Below are 26,577 nucleotides of genomic sequence, written 5' to 3'. Positions count from 1 at the left end.
CGCTATATAATCCAGTTTCACCTTGTGGCTGCTCTATAGCTCCTAAGACTAGCAGGTACTATCAAATTTTTCAAACATTGATTATTTTATGTGCTTTGGTTCAGAACTCAAGAGGCAAATAATAAGACCAAATGTATTATACCATTACAATTTATCATACCCACAGCAATAAATTCCAGATCTCTTCACAGTCAAAAGAAATATTTGCTTTGAAAAATTGACATAGTAGGAGCATTGGGTATTTCAAAAATATCATTAGAATTGGACTTAGGAAAATTAACATTCTTACATTAAGAAATGAATGTGTATTGTCTAAATAATCTAGCTAGGGATCTCTGCATTTTCACAACTAGCTCCATCTGCAAGAAATCTTTAATACAGAGGAAAGGGTGATTTATATCCCCCGCTCACTTGGAGGCAGGGGAAGACAGTAAAAAGTTCCGCGGCTTCACATGGAAGGGAATCTAAAACATTCTACCTCATCTCCTTTGTGGAGCCTCTAAAGGCGGTTTACCTTCAACCCATGAATGTTCTAATTTAGCTCAAACCACATGATGTTTTAATAAATGGCAGGAAACAACTGCACAGCTCAGATTCCCATAGCTAAACAAAATTCACTTGGTCTTCTCTGGCATCTCTGCAATAAAAATGTTACTTTAACACATATCCTTAATTAGGAAACAACACTGGTGATAAATTTGGTGTTCTCCTTCCCCATCCCACTCCTGCCTTACATAACGTCTCTGAAAGTCCTCAGATGCCATTACAAATCTATTTTATATACTCTGGGTTGATGCCGTCTAGAACAGTATTAGATCTGGTATGACTTTAATAGCCAGTTTTATAGTTCATCAGTCTAGATAAAAAATGTTTATAGAGATGTAATATAATCCCAGGCAGAATCTTTTCCTTAGAAAAATGGTGGAATTTAAGACACTCACGTTTTCTTTTTAAAAAATTGTAAACATAACAGAATAAACATAAAATTATTCTATGCAGATGTTAATCATATTGCTTATAAATATTACATTTTGATTATCCATAGTAAACTATTAACACAATTTTAATTCATACATTAATACTGTTCCCTTTCTTTTTCTTTCCTGCAGGATTGTTGAATATCATTCTTATCCTTTCATTTGTTGGACCATTAAAAAATAGTACTATATCCATGCGTATGCCATTAGTAGGGGATCCTTGAATCTTGTAGATTTATATAATTGATAAAATCATACCATACTGAAATTAGTCCTACTTTGTCCTCTTGCTCTCTTTTAATTATCTGTTAATTTTTTGAGTAGAGCTATATCCCAAACTGTTTTATACCAAGAATAATTTGCTCTTTTAAGGTCTTTCCAAGATCGTGCAAAAGTAATCCTTGCTGCTACCAACAAAAACTTTACTAACTAATTTTTTTTTAATCAAGACCTTCATTCAGAATTAAATTCAATATTGCTAACTGTGGTGTCAATGCAATTTTTTGTTGGGTTATCTGTTCAAAATCACAGCTGCCCAAAATCTGCAAATTTTTTGACATTCCCACCACATATGTAAATATGTACGGTTCTTTGACACCCCCTCCAGCATGTTGAAGATGTTCCTGGATTCATCAATTATATTTTTCTAGACGTCAGATACCACTGATAGATGATTTTCAGAGACAATTGTCTCTGTTTGGCTGCTATTGTTCAGTGTGGTGGCTTAGTCGATTGTGTTACCCACTCTTCCCTACCTATTTCAATTCCAAGTTCCCTTTCCCACCACAATATTAATTCTGATGTATCTCTTCCTATATTATCAACCAAAATTTTATATGCATTCAATGTTAACCCCCTCTAGGATGCACACCTTAACATGGTGAGGGGGTCTGAGTGTTGAAGAAGCTGAGAGCAATGCAGGGACACCCAAGGCGGAATGGCCAAAGCTGAGACACCAGACTAAGATGAATCCAGACTCAGAGGAAGGCAATGGTAAACCACCTCTGAATACCTCTTACCATGAAAACTCTATGAATAGACTATCCAAAATGCAACATGAGATAGTCCTGGAAGATGAGACCCCCAGGTCAGATGGCACTCAGCAAGCTACTGGGGAATAACAATGGACAAGTACAAGTAGCGCTGTGACTAATGATGCAACTGGGTCAAAGCCGCATGGAAGCTCGGAGGCTGATGTGCACAGGTGCAAAAGGAGAGTCCAGAGTTGTAAGACGTACACAATAGGAACATGGAATGTGAGAAGCATGAACCAGGGAAAGTTAGACGTTGTCAAGCAAGAATTGAATTTGTCAAGTAAGTCTATGCTCCGATGGCAAACACAGAAGAAGAGGAATTGGAGAGATTTTCTGCAGAAGTACAGGAAGAAATTGATCACACATCAAAACAAGATGTGCTGATAATCATGGGGACTGGAATGCAAAAGTAGGGAACAGAGAAGAACTAGAAATTATGGGAAAACAGGGCTTAAGAGATAGAAATGAAGCAGGAGAAAGACTTATTGAATTCTGTGAAGCCAATAAGTTGTTTCTTGCGAACACATTTTTTGAGCAACTGAAAAGACAACTGTGCATCACCACAACTGGACATCACCAAATGGTCAATTAACAACCAAATTGATTATATAATTGACAGCAGAAGATGGAGAAGTTCCATATTTTTTGCGAAAACAAGACCAGGAGCAGACTGCGGTACAGATCATGAACTGGTAATATCGACAATCAGAGTAAAACTAAAGAACAACAAAGCAATCATAATGCCAAAATGCAATTTAGATAGCATCCCAGAAGAATATAAACATCAAAAAAGGAACAGATTTGAGGCTTTAAACTTAGTTGATAGAGAACCAGAACAACTATGGATTGAAGTCAAAGACATTATCGGGTAGGAATGCAAAAAGACAATACCTCTAGTTAAAAAGAGAGAAAGACCTCCGTGAATGACTGATGAAAGTCTTAAAAAAGAGAGAAGGAAAGCAAAAGAAGATAGAAACATGGTTAGAACCCTAAATGCAACAATACAGCAACTGGTACGTAGGGACAAAGAAAACTATTACAATAGTTATTGTATAGAAAGAGAAGAGGACAACAAAAATGGCAGAACAAGAGCCCTATTCCAAAAGATCAGAGAAATGAAAGGGAAATTTAAACCAAGAGTAGGGATGTTGAATAATCAACAGGGAACATACTGCCTGACTGAGATAAAATGGTGGAAATGGTGGATAAGATGGTGGAAATGCTGTAGATGTCATCTATCTAGATTTCAGCAAGGCATTTGACAAAGTCCCCCACGACCTTTTGATTAGCAAACTAGTCAAATGCGGACTACATGGAAATACTGTCAGGTGGATTCACAACTGGTTGGAAAACCGTACTCAAAGAGTGGTCGTCGGTGGCTCTGCTTCGGACTGGAAGGAGGTCTCGAGTGGAGTGCCACAGGGTTCTGTCCTGGGGCCGATACTCTTAACATTTTTATCAATGACTTAGATGATGGGGTGGAGGGAAGCCTTATGAAGTTTGCGGATGATACGAAACTGGGAGGGATAGCTAACACAATGGATGACAGGAATAAAATCCAAAGGGACCTGGATAGACTAGAAAATTGGGCTGAAATTAATAAAATGACATTCAATAAAGACAAATGCAGAATTCTGCATTTAGGCCACAAAAACAAAATGCACGGGTACAGGATGGGAAATACCCGGCTTAGCAGTAGTGCATGTGAGAAGGACCTTGAAATTGTAGTGGATCGCAAGTTGAACATGACCCAGCAGTGTGATGCTGTGGCAAAAAAGGCAAATGCGGTTTTGGGCTGCATAAACAGAGCTATAGTTTCCAGGTCGAGGGAAGTAATAGTCCCACTATATTCTGCATTGGTCAGGCCTCATCTGGAGTACTGTGTTCAGTTCTGGGCGCCTCACTTTAAGAAAGATATAGACAAGTTAGAGCGGGTTCAGAAGAGGGCGACAAGGATGATAGCCGGTATGGAGAACAAGTCTTATGAGGAATGGTTGAAGGAACTTGGCATGTTCAGTCTGGTGAAGAGAAGGCTGAGGGGTGATATGATTGCACTCTTTAAGTACCTGAAGGGCTGTCACATAGAGGAGGGTACAGATTTGTTCTCTGCTGCCCCAGAGGGTAGGACTAGGTCTAATGGTTTTAAGTTGCAGGAGTGTAGATTCAGATTGGATATTAGAAGGAACTTCTTGACAGTAAGGGCGGTTCGGCAATGGAACTGACTGCCTAGGGAGGTGGTGGGATCCCCTTCACTGGATGTCTTCAAGCAGAGGCTGGACAGCTATCTGCGGGAGATGCTCTAGCTGTGGATTTCCTGCTGTGAGCAGGGGGTTGGACTCGATGACCTACAAGGTCCCTTCCAACTCTATGATTCTATGATTCTATGAAATACAAGGAAGATGGAAGCAATACACTGAAGAACTATATAAAAGAGATGCCAAGATGACAGATTCATTCATGGAAGAACCATATGATGAAGAACCAGAAATTTTAGAATGTGAGGTGGAAGATGCTCTTCAAATACTTGGAAGAAACAAATCACCAGGAACAGATGGCATACCAATAGAGTTGCTACAAGTTACTGAGATGGAATCTGTCCAAAGTTTGACAAACATTTGTCAAGAAATATGGAAAATAAAACAATGCCCCACAGACTGGAAGAGTTCCACATACATCCCAATTCCAAAGAAAGGAGATCCCAGGGAATGCAGTAATTATCGAACTATTGCCTTAATATCCCATGCAAGTAAAGTAATGTTCAAGATTCTACAACAAAGGCTCTTACCGCATATGGAGTGAGAAATGCCAGATGTTACTTTTTTGAACTACAACTCCCACGAGCCCAATCCCTGGGGCTGATGGGAGTTGTAGTTTAAAAACGCAACTTTTCCAAGCTCTGGATTCACGTGGTGGTGATGAAATGCCTTGTGCTACCATTTTACTACAGTAAATTTGTTATTACTAGTTAATATACATTTGCCATTTATGAAGGAGTCGGAGTCGGAGTCGGACAGTAGAAAAATAGAGGAGTTGGAGTTGAAGGTCTGGCGTACCAACTCCACAGCCCTGGCCACAAGTCGTAATTGACTTGAAGGCACATATCACACTCACTCACTTAGATGTCAGGCCCTTTGAGTCCTCTGAATATGCTAATGTTAATTTCTCAAATCTGGTAAATCTGCATGGTTGCACCTTCTTTTATTTCTGGATTATTTTTAAAAAATGATTTGTTCCCATGATAACCATGGGAATGGGACTTCATGCAGTTGATTTTTTAATGTATCTTCTCCAATGCACAGTCTGTTCAGATAAAAATCACAGAGATGATATAATCACTTGGTACACCACTTTAAATTGAAGTTTTTTTTAATAAATCAACAAGGAATATTCATGTCACAAAAAATATCCATAATCTGAAAAACCACTCTCTTTCAAACATAAAAGTTTACTACTACTTTGAGGCAGTCTAAACGAGTAAAAGATCCCAAGCAGGCACAGGCACAGGCACAGGCACAGGCATGTGGAAGGAATTGCTCTTGTTAATGAGCTCTTGGATAAATTTGCAAAAGAAGGACATTTTTCTTGGAAAATGATTCCTATTTAAACTTCGTATAATGGCTCTTACTACAGTCAATTTATAGAGCTTTTAGTTTTATGAAAGCAATTAAGAATTGTGAGAGAAGAGAAAGAGAGCATTTTTTAATCTCAAAGGTTTGTTGGAAGGAAAAAAAGATGGGAAAATAAACTATATTGATACTGAATTCGCACTTTCAAAAGCACTCTGGTTTTTTGCAACATTTTGAGGCACCTTAATTTTATTTTTAGATGTGATTTTGATAGAGCTGGTTTCTTTGTATTACCTTGTTATTTTACATGCCCTAGTCAGAACCCTAAACGAGATACGCCTGGCGCCTTCTTTGTTATCTTTTCGGCGCCAGGTAAAGACCTACCTCTTTGCCCAGGCATTTTAATCTTAATTTTAATTGTAATTGTAATCTTATTTTAATCTTTGTCTTCACCTTGCTTTTAAAATGTTTTTATAGTTGTATTGTACCCTCATTCACCTGTATTTTAATGTGGTTTTATTCTGTTGTACACCGCCCTGAGAGCTTGTCGCTAAAGGGCGGTCTAAAAGTACAATAAATAAAATAAATAAATAAATAAATGCAACTATACAACGACTAGTACGTAGGGACAAAGAAAACTATTACAATAGTTGTTGTATAGAAATAGAAAAGGACAACAAAATGGGAAGAACAAGAGCCCTATGCCAAAAGATTAGAGAAATGAAAGGGAAATTTAAACCACGAGTAGGGATGTTGAATAATCAACAGGGGAACACACTGACTGACCGAGATGAAATAAAAGGAAGATGAAACCAATACACTGAAGAACTCTATAAAAGAGATGCCAGGATGACAGATTCATTCACAGAGGAACCATATGATGAAGAACCAGAAATTTTGGAATGTGAGGTGAAAGCTGCTCTTAAAATTCTTGGAAGAAACAATTCACCAGGAATAGATGGCATAACAATAGAGTTGCTACAAGCTACTGAGACTGAATCTGTCCAAATTTTGACTAAAATTTGTCAAGAAATATGGAAAACTAAACAATGGCCCACAGACTGGAAGCGTTCAATATATATCCCACTTCCAAAGAAAGGGGATCCCAGAGAATGCAGTAATTACCGAACTATTGCCTTAATATCCCATGCAAGTAAAGTAATGCTCAAGATTCTACAACAAAGGCTCTTGCCGTATATGGAGCGAGAAATGCCAGACGTCCAAGCTGGATTTAGAAAGGGAAGAGGTACCAGAGATCATACTGCAAACATACGTTGGATAATGGAATGAAACAAGGAATTTCAGAAGAAAATCACCCTGTGCTTTATAGACTACAGCAAAGCCTTTGACTGTGTAGATCATGAAAAACTATGGAATGCTTGAAAAGAAATGGGGGTGCCACAGCGTCTGATTGTCCTGATGTGAAACCTATACTCTGTACAAGAGGCTACTGTAAGGACAGAATATGGAGAAACTGATTGGTTCCCCATCGGAAAGGGTGTGAGACAGGGGTGTATTTTATCACCCTATTTGTTTAATCTATACGCAGAACATATCATAAGGAAAGCGGGATTGGACCAAGATGAAGGAGGTGTGAAAATTGGAGGCAGAAACATCAATAATTTAAGATATGCACATGATACCATACTACTAGCAGAAACGAGTAATGATTTGAAACGAATGCTGATGAAAGTTCAAGAGGAAAGCACAAAAGCAGGACTACAGCTGAACGTCAAAAAGACTAAAGTAATGACAACAGAAGACTTATGTAACTTTACAGTTGACAATGAGGACATTGAACTTGTCAAGGTTTATCAATATCTTGGCACAGTCATTAACCAAAATGGAGACAATAGTCAAGAAATCAGAAGAAGGCTAGGACTGGGGAGGGCAGCTGTGAGAGAACTAGAAAAGGTCCTCAAATGCAAAGATGTATCACTGAACACCAAAGTCAGGATCATTCAGACCATGGTATTCCCGATCTCTATGTATGGATGTGAAAGTTGGACAGTGAAAAAGGCGGATAAGAGAAAAATCAAGTCATTTGAAATGTGGTGCTGGAGGAGAGCTTTATGCATACCATGGACTGCAAAAAAGACAAATAATTCGGTGTTAGAACAAACCAGAACTGTCACTAGAAGCTAAAATGATGAAAACTGAGGTTATCATACTTTGGACACATCATGAGAAGACATGATTCACTAGAAAAGACAATAATGCTGGGGAAAACAGCAGGCAGTAGAAAAAGAGGAAGGGCAAACAAGAGATGGATTGATTCCATAAAGGAAGCCACAGACCTGAATTTACAAGATCTGAACAGGGTGGTTCATGACAGATGCTCGTGGAGGTCGCTGATTCATAGGGTCGCCATAAGTCGTAATCAACTTGAAGGCACATAACAACAACAAAGAGGTAATATACTGAATCAATTCTCTTTTGTACCCTGCTTTTACTGCTCCTTATATGGCCAAACCAACAAATATTGTCCTTTACCACTATGTGTAAGAAAAACATGTGCTAGCATCTCCTAATTTCTCATTTGGCAGTCTCTGAGCCTATCTATATACAAACTTATATTGGTTTTATATCATGGATTTCCTCAATGAATCCTGGAAATTGCAATTTGGAGGGGGCACTGAAAATTATCTTGTGAAATGTCTCGAGCCCTCTGCCTGTTCATACTCCACCCACCTCCAAATTATAATTCTTATAGTTCCCAGGGAGGATAAATTACTGTTCAATAGTTAATAGTACCCGTTTCTGGGCAGGTGACAGTAAATGGGGCATCCAGCTCTTTCCTTATCCTTCAGCATTACTTTTATTCCCATATCCACAAGGTTACAGAAGCTGGGGATCAATAATTAAGTCATTACCTCCTCCTCTCCCTGTCCTTGTATTAGCAGCCACACAACAGCAGTACAAGCAGCAGAAACAGCCAGTTCTATCTATAAGCTCGACTTATGTTTTGACCAATCTATTGCATTCAAAAGCATCTCTCTTCTGGCAAATGTAAGAAGTGGTTACATCCTTCACTGCCAGAGAACTACAAGGGCTCCCTCCTTCAAAATGTAGTGTAACAAAACCTTAAAGGAGGCAAGCTCTGTAGGCTCTTGTAGGCTATAATCAGCAGTTAATCTACGGCATCTCTGAACTTCAGAGGTTAAAAGATTTCTACAGGTCTTCCACTTATTAACTTCTTCCTCCATTGTTCCTTTGTGCCTTGTGAGAAAGACGTTTGGATTGTTCTGAATGACACTCTACATATGCCACAGAGTATGAATGGATTTTTAAACAAGTACTGCTCAGTTTCCATTTTGAGACATGGATCTTCAGGAATGCAGGGTTACTTTATTTGATCATCATAATGACCCTGTGAGTTAGGTAAGGCTGAGAAATATTTCCTCTTCTTTTTCCTCTTACTATATTTTTATTTAATGTTTGTCTAAGTAGTTGCTTACTCTTTGTTTTTTTATACTGTTGATACCCAACTTAAGAACCTTTCTTCATGAACAACCTTTTTACTCATCAAAGCTATCTTAAAGAACAACAGATGAAGTTAGTGGGAGGTGATGTAATGGATATGTGTTTATTTCATGGAACTTAAAAACCTGTATGTACTGTGTTCCAAAACCTAATAAACATTTAATGGGGAAAACTGTGAGTTAAGAGAATACATTAAAATGAGAATGTACTCTCCACATTTTGCAGATGGGAAAACGTCACATTTCATATTGTAAAAAACAAAACAAAAAACAAATAATGTTTTTTCTCTTACTTGTCTTTTGGATCTTCAAAACCCTGAAAAGAAAAAAATATATAAATTAGCCAGCAGAATGACCTCAAGTACAATGAAGAATTTTGAATCATTACACTTAATACTTCCATTTGTCAATATCATGCTGATAAGAGCCCTGTCAAAAGAATGCAAAATTTTAAATTACAGGTCAAGGAATAAAACTGTTTTGGAAATTTCAGTATAAAGGAAACAAAGCTGGTCTTTCAGACTTTCTTGCCAAACATGAGCTGATGTTAACAGTGTTTTCTTCTATATAAAACTCTTTCACAGGAGTACTATGCTTCATTTTTTCTGTGTCCTTACAAAGCATGTACCAATTGGTAGGTGGATCTTGATGACTACTCTGTAAACATTGGATTAATGAACTTGAGGGGGAAGATAAATATATTGTGTTACATTCATATGATATGTGAATACTAGGGGCTCTGCCACTGCTCACTTCGCTCACCAATCCTGCCTACCGTCACTCAAGCTCCCCCCTTCCCCCACCCATGGGGTGCCTTCATTTAAATCCACCCATTCAATGCATTCAAATATCAGGATTCAATATTAGCAACACAATACAAAAGGTTGGCCCTTTATTTGTATGTGTTTGTGTGTAGTTGTGCACACCCCAATCACACCCCAGCACTTTACCCAGGGTTGGTTTCCTTGGATTGAAGGTGGTGTCTTTTAGGACATACCGTTTTTATTTATACATATATACAGCCTGAGAATAATATGGAGGGTTTTTTAGCATTAACAGTCCATCAGATCTTGTTTCCCAAAGCCCATAGTTTTGAGGGTTCCGACACAGAGAGAAGATATCTCTGTGTGTCTTTCCAGCTTCACCGTAATACGAGACTAAGACTAATAAAGACACATAAACTACTTCCTTGTTGGGGCTGGAGGCCTCTCTCCTGAAAGAATTCTTATGACCCACATTGCTTTCCTGGCTGATCCTTATACATGTTAACAAGGGCACTTGACAGGCTTGAATGAATTCATTAACTTATGAATAAAACTAGTCTGACCAGTAGAGCAGGTTTCTTCCTTTGCAGATCCCAAATGACAGGCTGGACAGGGGATTTATAAAGATCATCCATCTCAACCCCCAAATTCCATAACTCTCTCTCTCTCCCCATCTATCTATCTATCTATCTATCTATCTATCTATCTATCTATCTATCTATCTATCTATCTATCTATCTATCTATCTATCTATCTATCTATCAGTTTATATGGAAAATCAAAATCCAGCACTTTTATCTCAATATTTTTATGCATATGGCAATGGGTGTCTCTGTGTGTCATTTTTAGTTTTAATTCAAAATATAAACAGTGATATAAAATAATAAATCAGGAATATTTAAAACAGAGAATTAGTTTTCCCAATAAATATGAGCACTGCAGTCAAAGCACTGGGTTGTCATTCAACTAAGTCCTACTCAGAGTAGACCCATTAAAATTAATGAACCTAGGTTAGCCATGTCTATTAACATCAATGTGTCTGCTCTGATTAGGGCTAGCATTGAATACCACCAATGAGTGGGAAAGGAGGTACAATAAGGTTTTAAAACAAACAGTCATTGCGGCCTATTGCCGAAATAAAACACAAACACCATTCATTGGGTTAAATCATGGGCCACTTTATTAACGGAATCAATTAGAATAATGAACCTGCAGAGGGGAAATCAAGTGCGGGAGCATTCTGATGATCCAGGCAAAGCCTGCTTGCAGCCATAGGGCGACTAAACCTTGCCTGAGCCCGGGGCTGCCCTGTGCCAGACCCCAGCTCAGGCCACACCCTGAAGACGTGTAGGGGGTCCAACCCGCATCACCGCCCCCCGGAGCCGTGAAACTCCGAGCGGATGAGGCACGTTGGCCCCAAAGGCGGCCCGTGTTCTGCCCCCCGGGCCGTATAGCCCTGAGCTGCAGGCCCCCAGACCGCCAATCGCCCCCAAAGGTGCCTAAAGGTGTCACCTAGCTGCCCTTTCCCTTTAAACCTTTTCCCGCACTTCTTTGCCACAAAAGGGGGACAAGCCTCTGCTTAGTCTCCCTTTACCCCACACCCAATAACCTCTGCAGGTTCATCAGGAAGATGCCATCATTACCCCACAAACTGCATGTCCACGCATGCCTGCCACTGAGGGCCTTGCCTTCCATGTCTGACCACAGCAGACGACCCAAGGCTACCGAGGCCTCAACTGCATGTCCTCACATGCCTGCCACTGAGGGCCTTGCCCTCCATGTCTGACCACAGCAGACGACCCGAGGCTACCGAGGCCTCAACTGCATGTCCTCACATGCCTGCCACTGAGGGCCTTGCCCTCCATTTCTGACCACAGCAGACGACCAGAAGCTATTGTGGCCTCACTGCATGTCCTCACATGTCTTGCCCTTCAGTAACCAAGGTAATTCCCACCCAGGGGAATGACCACCACCTGCAGAACCTTCCGCCCTGAACCCTGCTGGAACGACATGGGTAGGAGACCATTCCAGTGCATACTCTGTCGGCCCAGCCACCAAACCGTGGCCCACCATCAGAGGCCCAGCTGTGAACCAATGTGCGTTTGCGGCCCCAAGGCCAGCCTATGAGATCATGCCATGGCTGCAGAGTAGGCTGCGCATCAGCTCCATCCCCGTCCAGCAACCTGCCAAAACAGAAACAATCGTGAATAGTTGGGTCCCGGACCTTCAGACTCGCCCCCGGGGTGAATGTATTCCATGCGCCCCCTACTTCCACCTCCTGACGGCGTGCACCTGCATATACCAAAACCAAATAGACCGTTCCAGGTAGGCAATTCCACTGCCGGGTAGGCAACCCCCATTCCGGAGGAGCATGTCCCTCAAACCGCCATGGGTCTGCTCCCGGGCACTGCGACACTAGACTGAAACTTTATAAGGGAAGATCCCTCCCCCTGAATATCAGGCAACCAGGCCTGTAGCTTCAGGCCAAAAACACTATGACGCCGTCATGGGGAAGTGTCCAGTCCAGGGGGAGGGTAAAATAATGTGGACTGACTCTTGTACCCCTGGTCTGCCTGGAAGTCTGACCTGGCCCCCAAACACCCTCGCCCCTCCCATCCAGAAGGCTCCAAATTAAGTGTGAGGGCCGCTACATGCAACTGCTGAGCTTTGAAGCATGATGGTCACAGGGCACCTCCCTGATCAACAATCCCTGGCGGGTCAGGTGAACATGGAGGATGAGGATAAGGGGTATGGGGGTGTGCATGGGCCAGCTGGCCAGCACATGACATATCCCAAGACATCTGAATGGTCCTAAAGGCCCCCTGCCAGCCTACCTTGCGATACACTGACAGACAAGCTACACTCCTACCGTCTGTGATGAATTCCAGCACGTGATTCATAGGAATAGGCCACACTTTGCATAGCCCCTGCCAGCCCCTAACTCCCAGGAATCCCCTCCTGCCCTCTGATAGCTGGTGAGCATGCTGGGGCAGCAGGCATATGGCCATCTCTGACTCCCTTCCCCCATCTCCCAGTATGCGGTATGGGACTAGCTGAGTCGGTCCTTCCTCTAACTGAAACACCATTGACGCGCCGCAGGAAAGGAGGGGGCCACACCACAGGTTGGCGCATAAGGCAGCCAAAAACTTTGAACTTGTGGTAAGGCTGTGAAATCCCTGTTATGGCACCATCACCTCCACCGTAGAAGGCCCCCAACGCCTGAAGGGCAGGAAGCAAACACCTTCCCAGCCCCTGAAAACTCCAGGATCTTGATCTGCAACAGTTCAAGCTTTTCCAGGGCAGCCTGCAGCCCTGGGTCCAAAAGTCAGTCTTAATACCCTGGAAGGTGAACACTGGGGCAGGATCTTCCCTTTCCCCAGCTGCCAAAGGAACCCCCCCCAGTTCATAGCTACGCTATAAACTGTGCCATCAGGTGCTAACATGCACCCAAAGTCTGCCCTACCCGTGAACTGTAAATCATGAAAGTAGTGCCCCACTGCTTCTGAGCCCTCTCGTCTCCTGACTGTCCCTTCCAAGAAGGGGCTGAAGTGCTCCATGCAAGAATACAGCAGCCCCTAGGTAATGCTCTGCTGCATAGTTGACTTAAAGGGCAAAACTCAGCAGCTCAAAATCCACCGTGTGTAACAGCCGGCAATGCAGGCAGATTAGCTGCCACACTTGCCCATAAGGCATCACTGACTGACCCCACTTGTATGCCGGATGGTGAATCAGGTAGTCTTTGCCCACTGCCACTTTGGGCACTATACGGGGGGGGCACTGAGAGAGCAGAGGTAGGGGATGATGGGAAGGGGCCAATAACCCTGCCCAACTGTATGTCTTCATCAACTGTCCCCTGGACCAGTGCGTCCATAGGATCCGGAAAACCGCATAATAAAGAAAAACCACATCATAAATGAGTCTCCCCATAACTGGGCAGTCTGCAAGCAAGGTCCATAGCCCTCGAGCGTAGCTGGGAAGGGACACTTTTCTCAAGCAGCCTCTGCTGGGGGCTGCTTCCCGCTCCTTTGAGGAGCCCTGGCCTTTAATAGCAGGTTCGTATTCAGCAGTTATTAGATGGCATGGAGTTAAGCAATGTCATCTTCTAATGTCTGCAGATCAAATGACTCTTAAAAGCACAGGACTAGAGGCCTGTAAAAAAAAAAAAAAAAAAGGTGGGCACCTTATCTACAGACCAGTTTGTAAACTAGTTAAAGAGAAGATGCAAGCAAATGTGCAGCCTGCACGTGATTAATTCCATTATGTTTAAATAATTTACTCAGAGAAATATGAATTGGACCAATTCTATGCATACTTACTTATGAGAAAATCCCCAAGTGTATCGTTACTTCTTCCCCTGGAAGGGTGCACGTGATTGCACGCATACAGCAGAATCCTATGTGTGTTTACTCAGAATATCACAGATTAAATGGGTTTTAGAACAGAGGTTTATGGGACTTAACTGATGGAAAGGTTCATATATTCTTGACAGTGAAAAGGGGGGATGAGTTCCCTTTGCATGGTTGATTCATGTACTTTATGGTTAAAAAGGAAACATATCCCAAGGCCACAGAAGACCTAACGGGAAGCTTCTGATGTTCTGTACCTCTCTACACAAAAGCTTATTATGTCTTTACAATTCTGTAATACAACCCAAATACAGAATACATTTTTATAGAACTGAATCAGTTGATACAAGCTAGATCAGATTGCAAACTTGCCAATTTAATATACCACCTCTCTCCCTTGTGGTATTTATAAACCATATATGTTCACTTCTCTTGCTACCGTTTTGTGCATAAATGTCATGTTAAATAACTACATTTTATTAAGAAGCAAAACTTGTATGGCACTTTATACCCAATACTATTTGGTAATACCAGTTTCAGTAACTCCAAATTTACAAGATCCAAAATAAATCAGCTGTAGAGTGAACAAAACTTATCACTCTGTGCAAATCCCATTAAAAAGTACCAATGTGTACATATCTATAGGTACACTGTATTTTTACAGAACACCTTGCACCAATTTGTGTGTGTTCTCTAGTGGGATAACCTAAAATTTATCAAATTAGTTAATTTAAGAAAGGGGCAATCACCCTGTATAAAGAATCCTATGAATCATCCTCAACCTCAATATTTACTATTGCAATACTCAAGCTTTTAAAATAGGCACAGGCCTACCCATCTTCTATATTTATTAAAAGAACCTAGCAACTAAGAATCGTTAGATTTATTTGTGTATTTACATTGACTCAAGCTGGGCCTCTTTGTGTGCAGGGCAATTTTGTAAGAGAAAGCAAATACGCTTTCATTTCTGCAGTACCAAGAAACCGGCTTAACTAACCTGACGACAGTCTCTTGGCTGTTCATAGCCTCAAAAGCTACCTTGAAAAAGAACTCACAGCATTTCCGGATTTAAGGAGGTCCCTCCTTTCCTCAACCCTGACAAGCAGGTTTAAGATCTCCAAGCCTTTTAAGCAAACTGAATTTACATAGAGCCCAGAAGAACAACAGTGCTAGGTGCCCCAAGTAGGAACCACCAAGGAGTAGTCTGATGTCGCACAGGCACAGCTTGGGACTCCAAAAACTGACTCCCAGTTCTTGACTCCATCGTCATAATCACAAAGGTCGATTAGAGCCACGCACTTCAGCAGGAAGCACAGAAGGTAAAGAAGAAAGGACGGCGGGGTGGAGAAGGAAAAATCCACTTCTCCACCCAGCACGGCACGTAAGGGACTGGCTAATCCATGTTAAGACACCCCGAGGACACACCCTGAGGGTCAAGCGCCCGTCCCTCGGCCAGCCACAGTCACCCACCACATACCACGGGGGCTGAGGACGCTTCGGGGGCCCGTACCTCAAACCCAGCGCGAGGCAGAGACCTGCCGCCAACACTATCCCCCGGATAAACAGAAGCCCCAAGGCCTCCCTAAGTACTACACCATGCCGGGCTTGGCGAGCTGCGGGTCGCAAGGCCCCGGCAGCCCAACACGACGGTACCTTCGCTCCGCGACGAGGAGACGGTTGGCCGGTAGGCAGCGGCTACCACCTCCTCTTCCTCGTCGTCGTCGTCGTGCTGCGGCGTCGGCTACCTGTCGGTTGGGTCCTCGGCTAGCGCTCCTCCCCCCAGCGTACTTCGTCTGGGCCTGAGGCTCAGTGTCGGCCTCACTGGCCTCTCCCCCGCACTGCGGACCTGTCGCCGCGGCCGGAAGGCTTCCCGTGCCCCGTCGCAGCCGCCGCCGCAAGGCCGGCACATCAAAGGCCTCCCGGCACATCGAAGGCTCTCGCCCCGGCTGGAAAGCCTCCCGCGGGTCGCCGGAAGGCTCCCTGCGCCTCGCCACAGCCACCGCCGCTGCAAGGCCTCACTGCTCTGCAGGCCTTGGCGCCAAAATTCAAAGGAGGGCGGGAGGCTGGTGGAGTGGCCTTAAATGGCCTTCAGCCGCCCCGCCTCCTTCCTGCGTGTCACAATGGCACGCTGGCACGCCGCGTGCACACACGCCCACCCGATGGCGGCCTGGCTTTGGCCGCAAACTTGCCCCTGTGCCCGGAATTACCGGGCACGGAACGGGATTCCATAGAATTCTACATGTGCTTTTGATTCTACATGAAATAAGGACTGACACATTGTGAAATTCTTGGACTTCTGGTACAAGCAATTAAAAAAACCCTCCCTGATTTGTTGTCTAATTTAGTACTATCCTAAAAGTGATTTAGAAATTAGTATCTAACCTTTGACATGTTGATTAGATCTGGTCCTGGCAATGGAACAGACAAAGAAACAAACAAACATTGTAAGAACAGGATGATGGACTAGATGGGCCATTAGCTTGATCCAGCAGGCTCTTATTTTCTTAACACTAGATTCCAAGTTACCAATGTTTGGTGATTTAAAGGGGAGGACATAGCACTGAAGATATGGGGGATGGTTTTATAATTACAGTATGTTCACAAAATGTATTTAACTATACTGAGACCTTGAGATTTTGGAGATATTCTGAGTCAATGAAATGCAGCATTGGAACAGCAAGATGCCCTGTGGTTCTCGGAAGGATAAAGATGTTAAATATTAGGGCCAAACTAGATGTCTGCTGATAAACACATCAGTGTCTCTCTTGTGTGGGGAGAGCAACTTCACTTGGCTGGTTTAAAAAGAAAAAAAAAGAAATAGATGGGTAACAATGTGTTTAACATCATCTCTGGGTTGGCCCTTAGAGGCAGAGAACAGTAAGGTGTAAGGCAGAGAACAGTACAGACTGGGATTCTCAAATGGTGGTCTGTGAATCACCAGTGCTCTGTGAGCTTCATTCAGGTGGTCTATGGATTTGTGGTTGAAGATGGGAAATGGCACATTCAATATTCATATTGATTTCAATTATATGTTATTGCTTCTTTTATTTCTTAAATGGTATTTTATTGTATTACAGTTTGAATTCTATAGAATTACAATTGCTATGGCAAGCTGAAAAATCATTAAAAATCATTGCCGCCCTGGGCTCTTGCTGGGAGGAAGGGCAGAATATAAATAAGTAAATAAAGAAAGTGCTCTGCCAAGACCCTCAGTGATTTTCAAGTGGTCCATGGGGAAAAAAGTTTGGGAAGCACTGCTTTAGACATCTGAAAGGGCTAACCTGGAGACAGGAAACCTTGGGTAAGCAGTACTAGTTGGGTCAGGCAAGTAGAGTATACAGCACTACAAATTTGGAAGCATTACACACAATAACAAAAACAAACCAACCCAGACGTTTTCCTATTTTAAAAGGAGACACCAATGTAAAAATCAGAAAACAGAGGTTGGGCAAATCAGTGCTCCAATGGCCCCCTTCTTGGCTAGGGCACTAGGCTAAGAGTGAAATATTCAAAGTTGCCAACAATTTCTGAGTTACCTTGGGAACAGTGACTGCTCATCTCTGCAAAGATCTTACTGTAAAAATATCTTCCTGATTATGTAGAATATGACACTAGCATAAAAAAAAGTAAAAAAGCACACACACACCCTTTCCAAAAGAAGAGTGGGAAATAGACTGCTCTGTATATCTCACAGATATATGCCAAAAATATGATTCTTTGCAACTTAGTCAATATTAGTTTGTCCTAGGTCCACTCTGTTTTGTTTGGACTGGGAAACAGGACTCTAAAAGCAGCAAACTTTTGCTAAGAGTAAAGTCAGCTGAGAGCAAAGACTTCCCTAAAGCTGATAGTAGACTCTGGCCACTTCTGCTTGGCACACAATCCCCATGTCAATCTCATCCAGATCTCTTCCACTTTGGTTAAGTAATGGAAGGCAGGTAGCCCTTTAATTGCTCTATGCTTTCAAAAAGAGGGACACCACAACACCATCATCAAGGAAATCATGGCAACAAAAGACATTGCTACAAGAGAGGAGAATCTTTCACAACTTATGGATGCTCTCCACACATTGCTTTTTAAGGGGAACAATAATGTTTCTTCTATGGAAGGTCCATACTAGAGGTGCCATTGACACAGGAAGGAACATAGGAAGCTGCCTTCTACGGAGTCAGACCACTGGTCCATCTACCTCAATATTATCTACATTTAGCGGCAGCATCTCTCCAGGGTTTCAGACAGGGGACATTGCCAGCCCTACTTGGAGATGCCAGTGATGGAAATCTGCTTTTGTATGCAAACCATGTGCTCTACCACTACTCTCCCTCCACATATATAATGTATGCATGGAAGACAACCCATGAAAAAGGATAAAGGCTGTTCATGTAAAGCAGGAATAAAGAACTTTCAGACATTTCAGCCAAATCACACCCAATTGTCCCACACCTGTTGTCATATATATATATATCAGAGCTTGGACAAAAGTGGTTCCGCTGATCACCATTTTTACGTAGTGCTTCCTGTCAACTATCAGCTGATTGTCAGTGCTTGGGAAGCACTGCAGCACAATTTTTTGCCTGTGCAGTTTGATTTCAAATATCATCATCATCATCATGATAATGTTGTGACAGAGAAACTGGCAGTCCCTAACAAAAAAAATTACCTTTACTGAAGGTGAAAACCTTGCAACCATAAGCTTATTGTGGCTGAGAGAAAAATTCCTTTTTGGCCCTGTAAATCAGCAACCAACTAAGTCCTCAGCAAAAGACCTGGCAATGAGGGAGGGTGGGAGTGGAAGTCCTCAGAAGAAGTCCAAGTCTCATGGTTAGACTTCCATTTTTATATGTGACATAGCCCCCAGGGAGCTCCTGCAAGACCACATAGAGCACCCAGGAAGTCCTGTGAGACCCAGGATTGGTTGCCAGCTGTCCTCTGCAGTCTAGGACAAGGTGGTCTTGTGGAAGGCTTGACGGTGGAACTGTGAGCTAATATGTTCAACCACAGTATATGGCTTGGCACTGTGTCCAAACACAAACCCTGTATGTGAAAACAGCACTGAGACTGCTAAGCAATGCATTTTACTCATACACTTGCAGCCTGCACATGATTTCACTCTTTTTTTTTACAAATCTAACCCAGTGTCTTAAACTGCCACTTTCCACTGCCACTTAAATGTTTGCTTTCCACTGTAGGTTATGACACTTCTCTTTCATTAATTACTTGGTTATGTTGTGTTCTCTCAAGGACACTACTGGCCTTCCTATTGCATTGCACAATTGCATGGAAGTATAATAAACTCCATTAACTAGAATCATAGAATCATAGAATAGTAGAATTGGAAGGGGCCTATAAGGCCATTAAGTCCAACCCCTTCTCAATGCAGGAATCCAAATCAAAGCATTCCCACAGATGGCTGTCCAGCTGCCTCTTGAATGCCTCCAGTGTTGGAGAGCCCACTACTTCTCTAGGTAATTGATTCCATTGTTGTATGGCTCTAACAGTTAGGAAGTTTTTCCTGATGTCCAGTCAAAATCTGGCTTCCTGCAACTTGAGCCCATTATTCCGTGTCCTGCACTCTGGGATCATAGAATCATAGAATAGTAGAGTTGGAAGGGGCCTACAAGGCCATCGAGTCCAACGCTCTGCTCAATGCAAGAATCCAAATCAAAGCATTCCCAACAGATGGCTGTCCAGATGCCTCTTGAATGCCTCCAGTGTTGGAGAGCCCACTACCTCTCTAGGTAATTGGTTCCATTGTTGTATGGTTCTAACACTTAGGAAGTTTTTCCTGATGTCCAGTCGAAGTCTGGCTTTCTGCAACTTGAGCCCATTATTCCGTGTCCTGCACTCTGGGACGATTGAGATCCCGGTCCTCATCTATGTGACAACCTTTCATGTACTTAAAGAGTGCTATCATATCTCCCCTCAGTCTTCTCTTCTCCAGGTTAAACATGCCCAGTTCTTTCAGTCTCTCCTCATAGGGCTTTGTTTCCAGTCCCCTGATGAACCTCCAACCTGGGTTTTGTGGCACGAAACAGCACAAAACTTTAGCATAGGTTTTTTTGGGGGAAGCCAGATTTGCAGGTTTATAGTTAATGGAGTTATCAAGAAAAAATTAAGCATAAAAAACAGATCTTCACTATTTGAACAGAAGAGAGAAGAAAAAAATGGTACTCTGCATTGACAGGCAACACTGGTTGGAAACAGATTGTGTTTTCCCCTCATAGAGTTCAAGGTGGCATAATAGAATCATTGTTCCCTGTGATGTGCATACACATTCCAGTATCATCTTTGGTAAACAAACTTTGCAGGTTTTCTGATGTTTCAAAAACCAGAAAAAACTACTTGAAAATAGTGGAACAAAAGAAATGAATATGGACATCAAAGGCACCAAATGCATCTATCATATCATCTTTGACTTTTAAAATTATGTCTCCAGCCTATCACACCCTTTTCAGCTTGCAGAATTATTTGTTTCAACATGCATATTTGAAATGCTATCAAGTGAAGAAAGCAAATAAACAAAACCTTCTTTATATTAACACAATCTTGACCACAACACTGTGCTAATGCCAAATATACCAATCCTCTTATTTTTAATTGTAAGCAGTGTAAGTCATGCATGTTATTTGTGTGTCAGGTCCTCCAAAGTACACCAGAAGCAGATGCTATGATGCAGAAACACCTAACCCCCACAAAATATTATCCATTTACAAGTAAGTGAGTAATATAAAGACAGAAAAGTCACACCATCTTCACATGTTCCAAAAAGATTATTCTACTTCACAATCTCTGCACAAAGTGGAGGGTATTCTTTAAAAAAAATCTCAGTTTGATATTACAATAATCATGTTTTCCCTCTGAATCACCAGCTAGACATAGCAAACTCTAATTAACAACATGATGCATAATACCTCTTGGCACAACTACCCTTGGCCTATGAATAAGATGATGCAAGCACCCTTCTAACGCCACTTCAAAGAAACATCTAATTATAATTACATGCTAGCTTGATTAGAATCTCTTAATCACATCATGCTTTGTGAGTTTGCATGACCAAAAAGCCAAGAGAGGTTTTTACACTAACAAAAGCTGCATCTGGGCTGATATTTTGCTATGCCTACTAGACAAAACTGCATATTAAAAGCATGAACATAAAAACAAAATAAGAAAAAAATAGCACCAGCAGCATTCGTTTGAAAGCCGTATTACCAGTGATATTCAGGCTGATAAAACTATATTATTATGAATGTAGAATTACTCATAACAATATGTTTGCAACAACATACAAGAGCTGTATGATCAAATCATTTACTTACAGTAAAAATCTGTGTTTTTTCCCCATTTTATTTAAAACCACATCAACATTACAAGTAATTAAGTCTCATATTATATACTGAAAGACGCAGGTTCCAAATCATGCTCTTAACTTGGATATGCAGCCTTACATACCTCGAAAAAGTTAATTACATGATTTGCATTTCCCTATTGGTCGTGCAGTTGGTTTTAATATGAGACATGTTCCAGTTCACAGCAAAGACATATCTTGTAAAATCAGTCTCTAACTGAATTTGAAAGGAACAATATTATTTATTTATTTATTTGTTTAATTTATATCCCATCCTTCCTCCCAGCAGGAGCCCAGGGCAGCAAACAGAAACACTAAAAACACTTTAAAACATCATAAAAACAGACCTTAAAATATATTAAAACAAAATGTTAAAAACATTTTTAAAAGCTTTAAAAACAACTTTTGTTGTTGTTATGTGCCTCCAAGTCGACTACGACTTATGGTGACCCTATGAATCAGTGACCTCCAAGAGCATCTGTCATGAACCACCCTGTTCAGATCTTGTAAATTCAGGTCTGTGGCTTCCTTTATGGAATCAATCCATCTCTTGTTTGCCCTTCCTCTTTTTATACTTCCTTCTGTTTTTCCCAGCATTATTATCTTTTCTAATGAATCATGTCTTCTCATGATGTGTCCAAAGTATGATAACCTCAGTTTCATCATTTTAGCTTCTAGTGATAGTTCTCGTTTGATTTGTTCTAACACCCACTTATTTGTCTTTTTTGCAGTCCATGGTATCAGCAAAGCTCTTCTCCAACACCACATTTCAAATGAGTTGATTTTTCTCTTATCTGCTTTTTTCACTGTCCAACTTTCACATCCATACATAGAGATCGGAAATACCATGGTCTGAATGATCCTGACTTTGGTGTTCAGTGATACATCTTTGCATTTGAGGACCTTTTCTAGTTCTCTCACAGCTGCCCTCCCCAGTCCTAGCCTTCTTCTGATTTCTTGACTATTGTCTCCATTTTGGTTAATGATTGTGCCAAGATATTGATAATCCTTGACAAGTTCAATGTTCTCATTGTCAACTGTAAAGTTGCATAAATCTTCTGTTGTCATTACTTTAGTCTTTTTGACGTTCAGCTGTAGTCCTGCTTTTGTGCTTTCCTCTTGAACTTTCATCAGCATTCGTTTCAAATCATTACTGGTTTCTGCTAGTAGTATGGTATCGTCTGCATATCTTAAATTATTAATATTTCTCCCTCCAATTTTCACACCTCCTTCTTCTTGGTCCAATCCTGCTTTCCTTATATGTTCTGCGTATAGATTAAATAAATAGGGTGATAAAATACACCCCTGTCTCACAACCTTTCCAATGGGGAACCAATCGTTTTCTCCATATTCTGTCCTTACAGTAGCCTCTTGTACAGAGTATAGGTTGCGCATCAGGACAATCAGATGCTGTGGCACCCCCATTTCTTTTCAAGCATTCCATAGTTTTTCATGATCTACACAGTCAAAGGCTTTGCTGTAATCTATAAAGCACAGCTCTGAAATTCCTTGGTCCGTTCCATTATCCAATGTATGTTTGTGATATGACCTCTAGTACCTCTTCCCTTTCTAAATCCAGCTTGGACGTCTGGCATTTCTTGCTCCATATACCGCAAGAGCCTTTGTTGTAGAATCTTGAGCATTACTTTACTTGCATGGGATATTAAGGCAATAGTTCAATAATTACTGCATTCCCTGGGATCCCCTTTCTTTGGAATTGGGATGTATATAGAACTCTTCCAGTCTGTTGGCTATTGTTTAGTTTTCCATATTTCTTGACAGATTTTAGTCAAAATTTGGACTGATTCAGTCTCAGTAGCTTATAGCAACTCTATGGGTATGCCATCTATTCCTGGTGATTTGTTTCTTCCAAGTATTTTAAGAGCACCTTTCACCTCACATTCTAAAATTTCTGGTTCTTCATCATATGGTTCCTCCGTGAATGAATCTGTCATCCTGGCATCTCTTTTATAGAGTTCTTCAGTGTATTGGTTTCATCTTCCTTTTATTTCATCTCGGTCAGTCAGTGTGTTCCCCTGTTGATTATTCAACATTCCTACTCGTGGTTTAAATTTCCCTTTAATTTCTCTAATCTTTTGGAATAGGGCTCTTGTTCTTCCCTTTTTGTTGTCCTCTTCTATTTCTATACAGTAACTATTGTAATAGTTTAAAGCCTCAAACCGGTTCCTTATTTGATCTTTATATGCTTCTGGGATGTTATTTAAATTGTATTTTGGCATTATGCTTGCTTTGTTGGTCTTCTTTAGCTTTACTCTGATTTTCTATACGACCAGTTCATGATCTATACTGCAGTCTGCTCCTGGTCTTGTTTTTGCAGAAAGTATGGAACTTCTCCACCTTCTGCTACCAATTATATAATCAATTTGATTCCTATATTGGCCATTTGGTGATGTCCATGTGCATAGTCGTCTTTTTGGTTGTTCAAAAAATGTGTTTGCAAGAAACAAATTATTGGCTTCACAGAATTCAGTAAGTCTTTCTCTTGCTTCGTTTCTGTCTCATAGGCCCCATTTCCCCACAATTCCTAATTCTTCTCTGTTCCCTACTTTTGCATTCCAATCCCCTATGATTATCAGCACATCTTGTTTTGGTGTGTGATCAATTTCTTCCTGTACTTCTGCGGAAAATCTCTCCAATTCCTCTTCTTCTGCATTTACCATTGGAGCATAGACTTGGATGATGGTTATGTTGATAGGTTTCCCGTTTAATCTCATTGATATCACTCGCTCAGACCTTGTGTTGTAGCTCCTAATTGCTCTTGCTACATCACTTCTCACTATTAGAGCAACCCCATTTCTTCTTAATTTCTCATTTCCTACATAAAATATTTTGTAGTTGCCTGATTGAAAATGTCCCATTCTCGTCCATTTTAGTTTGCTCACACCAAGTATTGTAATGTTGATGTGTTCCATTTCTTGCTTGACAATTTCTAACTTTCCCTGGTTCATGTTTCTCACATTCCATGTTCCTATCGTGTGCGTCGTACAACTTCGGACTCTCCTTTCGCATCTGTGCGCATCAGCATCTGGGCTTCCTTTCGGCTTTGACCCAGCTGCATCATTAGTCACAGCGCTACTCGTACTTGTCCTTTGTTCTTCCCCAGTAGCTCGGTGAGTGCCTTCTGACCTGGGGATCTCATCTTCCAGCACTATCTTGTGTTGCATTTTGGATACTCTGTTCATAGGGTTTTCGTGGTAACAGATATTCAGAGGTGGTTTACCATTGCCTTCCTCTGAGTTTGGATGCATCTTAGTCTGGTGTTTCAGCTTTGACCATTCCGCCTTGGGTGCCCCTGCTAGGAGTCTAGCCTCTTGGGCTAGACTCCTGACAGCATTGCTCTCAGCTTCTTCAACACACTCAAACCCCCTTCACCACATTAAGGTGCGCATCCGAAGAGGAGGAAAAAAACAACTTTAAAAAGTGTTAAAAACATATTATTAAAAAAACACATATTAACAAGCAATTCTAACAGAGAAGCAGACTGGGATAGGTCTCAACTTAAAAAGCTTGTTGGAAGAGTAAAGTATTCAAGAGGCACCGAAAAGATAGCAGAGATGGCGCCTGCCTAATATTCAAGGGGAGGGAATTCCACAGGGTAGGTGCCACCACACTAAAGGTCCATTTCCTATATTGTACAGAATGAACCTCCTGATAAGATGGTATCTGCAGGAGGCCCTCACCTGCACAGCACAGTGATCAACTAGGTATATAAGGGGTAAGATGGTCTTTCAGGTATCCTGGTCCTGAGCACAGTGATCAACTGGTATCCTGGTACCAAACTGTATAGGGCTTTGTACACCAAAACTAGAACCTTGAACTTGGCCCGGTAGCAAATGGGAAGCCAGTGCAATTCTTTCAGCAGCAGGGTGACATGTTGGCGATACCCTGCTCCAGTGAGCAGTCTCGCTGCCGCATTTTGCACCAGCTGCAGCTTCTGGACCAACCTCAAGGGCAGCCCCACATTGAGAAAGCATTACAGTAATCCAGCCTGGAGGTTACCAGTGCATGGACAACAGTGGTCAGGCTATCCCGGTCCAGAAACAGCTGCAGCTGTCTTACCAACTGAAACTGGAAGGCGACACTCCTAGCCACCTGGATCACGTGGGCCTCTAGCAACAAAGATGGATCCAGGAGCACCCTCAGACTACGGGCCTGCTCTTTCAGAGGGAGTACGACGCCATCCAAAGCAGGCAATTGACCAATCCGAACTCGGAAACCACCAACCCACAGTGCCTCCGTCTTGCTAGGATTCAGACTCAGTTTATTGGCCCTCATCCAGCCCACCACCGAGTCCAGGCAGTGGTCCAGGGCTTGCACAGCCTCTCCCAATTCAGTTGTTACGGAGAAATAGAGCTGGGTATCATCACAATACTGCTGACACCTCGCACCAAAGCTCCTGCTGACTGCTCCCAAGGGCTTCATATAGATGTTAAACAGCATGGGGGACAAGATGGTACCCTGAGGCACCCCACAGCACAACTGCCAGGGGGCCGAAAGACAGTCACCCAATGCTATTCTCTGAGAGCGACCCTGGAGATAGGATCAGAACCACTGTAAAACAGTGCCTCCGATACCCATCTCACCAAGTTGGCCCAGAAGGATACCGTGGTCAATGGTATCAAAAGCCGCTGAGAGATCAAGTAAGAATAACAGGGTCGCACTCCCCCTGTCCTTCTCCCGATAAAGGTCATCCATCAGGGCAACTAAGGCCGATTCAGTCTCATAACCAGGCCTGAACCCAGACTGGGATGGGTCAAGATAATCTGTTTTATCCAAGAGTACTTGCAATTGCTGCGCCACAACCCTCTCAATCAATTGATTTATTAGATAAAGGCTTTTGTTAACTCCTTGTTAATATGCCAACTTCAGGGACAGGTGTTCAAATGGACATTAAGTGAAACAACTGGTCTGATAATAAAGAATATTTTTAAAGTAAAAGTGAATCCAATATTGTTTTTTCAATATTTTGTTGTCCTCAGGCTAATTTCTGTCCATGAGCCCACTTATTTTCAACAGTAGTATTATGCAGGAAGTAATTTTAG

The 26,577-nt window shown here is 41.9% G+C and overlaps 1 protein-coding gene across 1 annotated transcript in view; it reads right to left on the bottom strand.

The window, feature by feature from the left end:
* Positions 1 to 26,577, bottom strand: part of ADCY5 (adenylate cyclase 5) — a 421,425-nt gene that overhangs the window by 73,029 nt on the left and 321,819 nt on the right. Inside the window, exon 9 of the mRNA XM_061609082.1 lies at positions 9,353 to 9,375. Coding sequence (XP_061465066.1) covers positions 9,353 to 9,375 — 23 coding nt within the window. The remainder of the gene's footprint in view (positions 1 to 9,352; positions 9,376 to 26,577) is intronic.

Source organism: Rhineura floridana, chromosome 2, assembly GCF_030035675.1.
Source record: "Rhineura floridana isolate rRhiFlo1 chromosome 2, rRhiFlo1.hap2, whole genome shotgun sequence".
Classification (NCBI taxonomy): Eukaryota; Metazoa; Chordata; class Lepidosauria; order Squamata; family Rhineuridae; genus Rhineura; species Rhineura floridana.
Note: the sequence above shows the minus strand (reverse complement) of the source record. Positions and strands in the feature narration are given on the sequence as shown.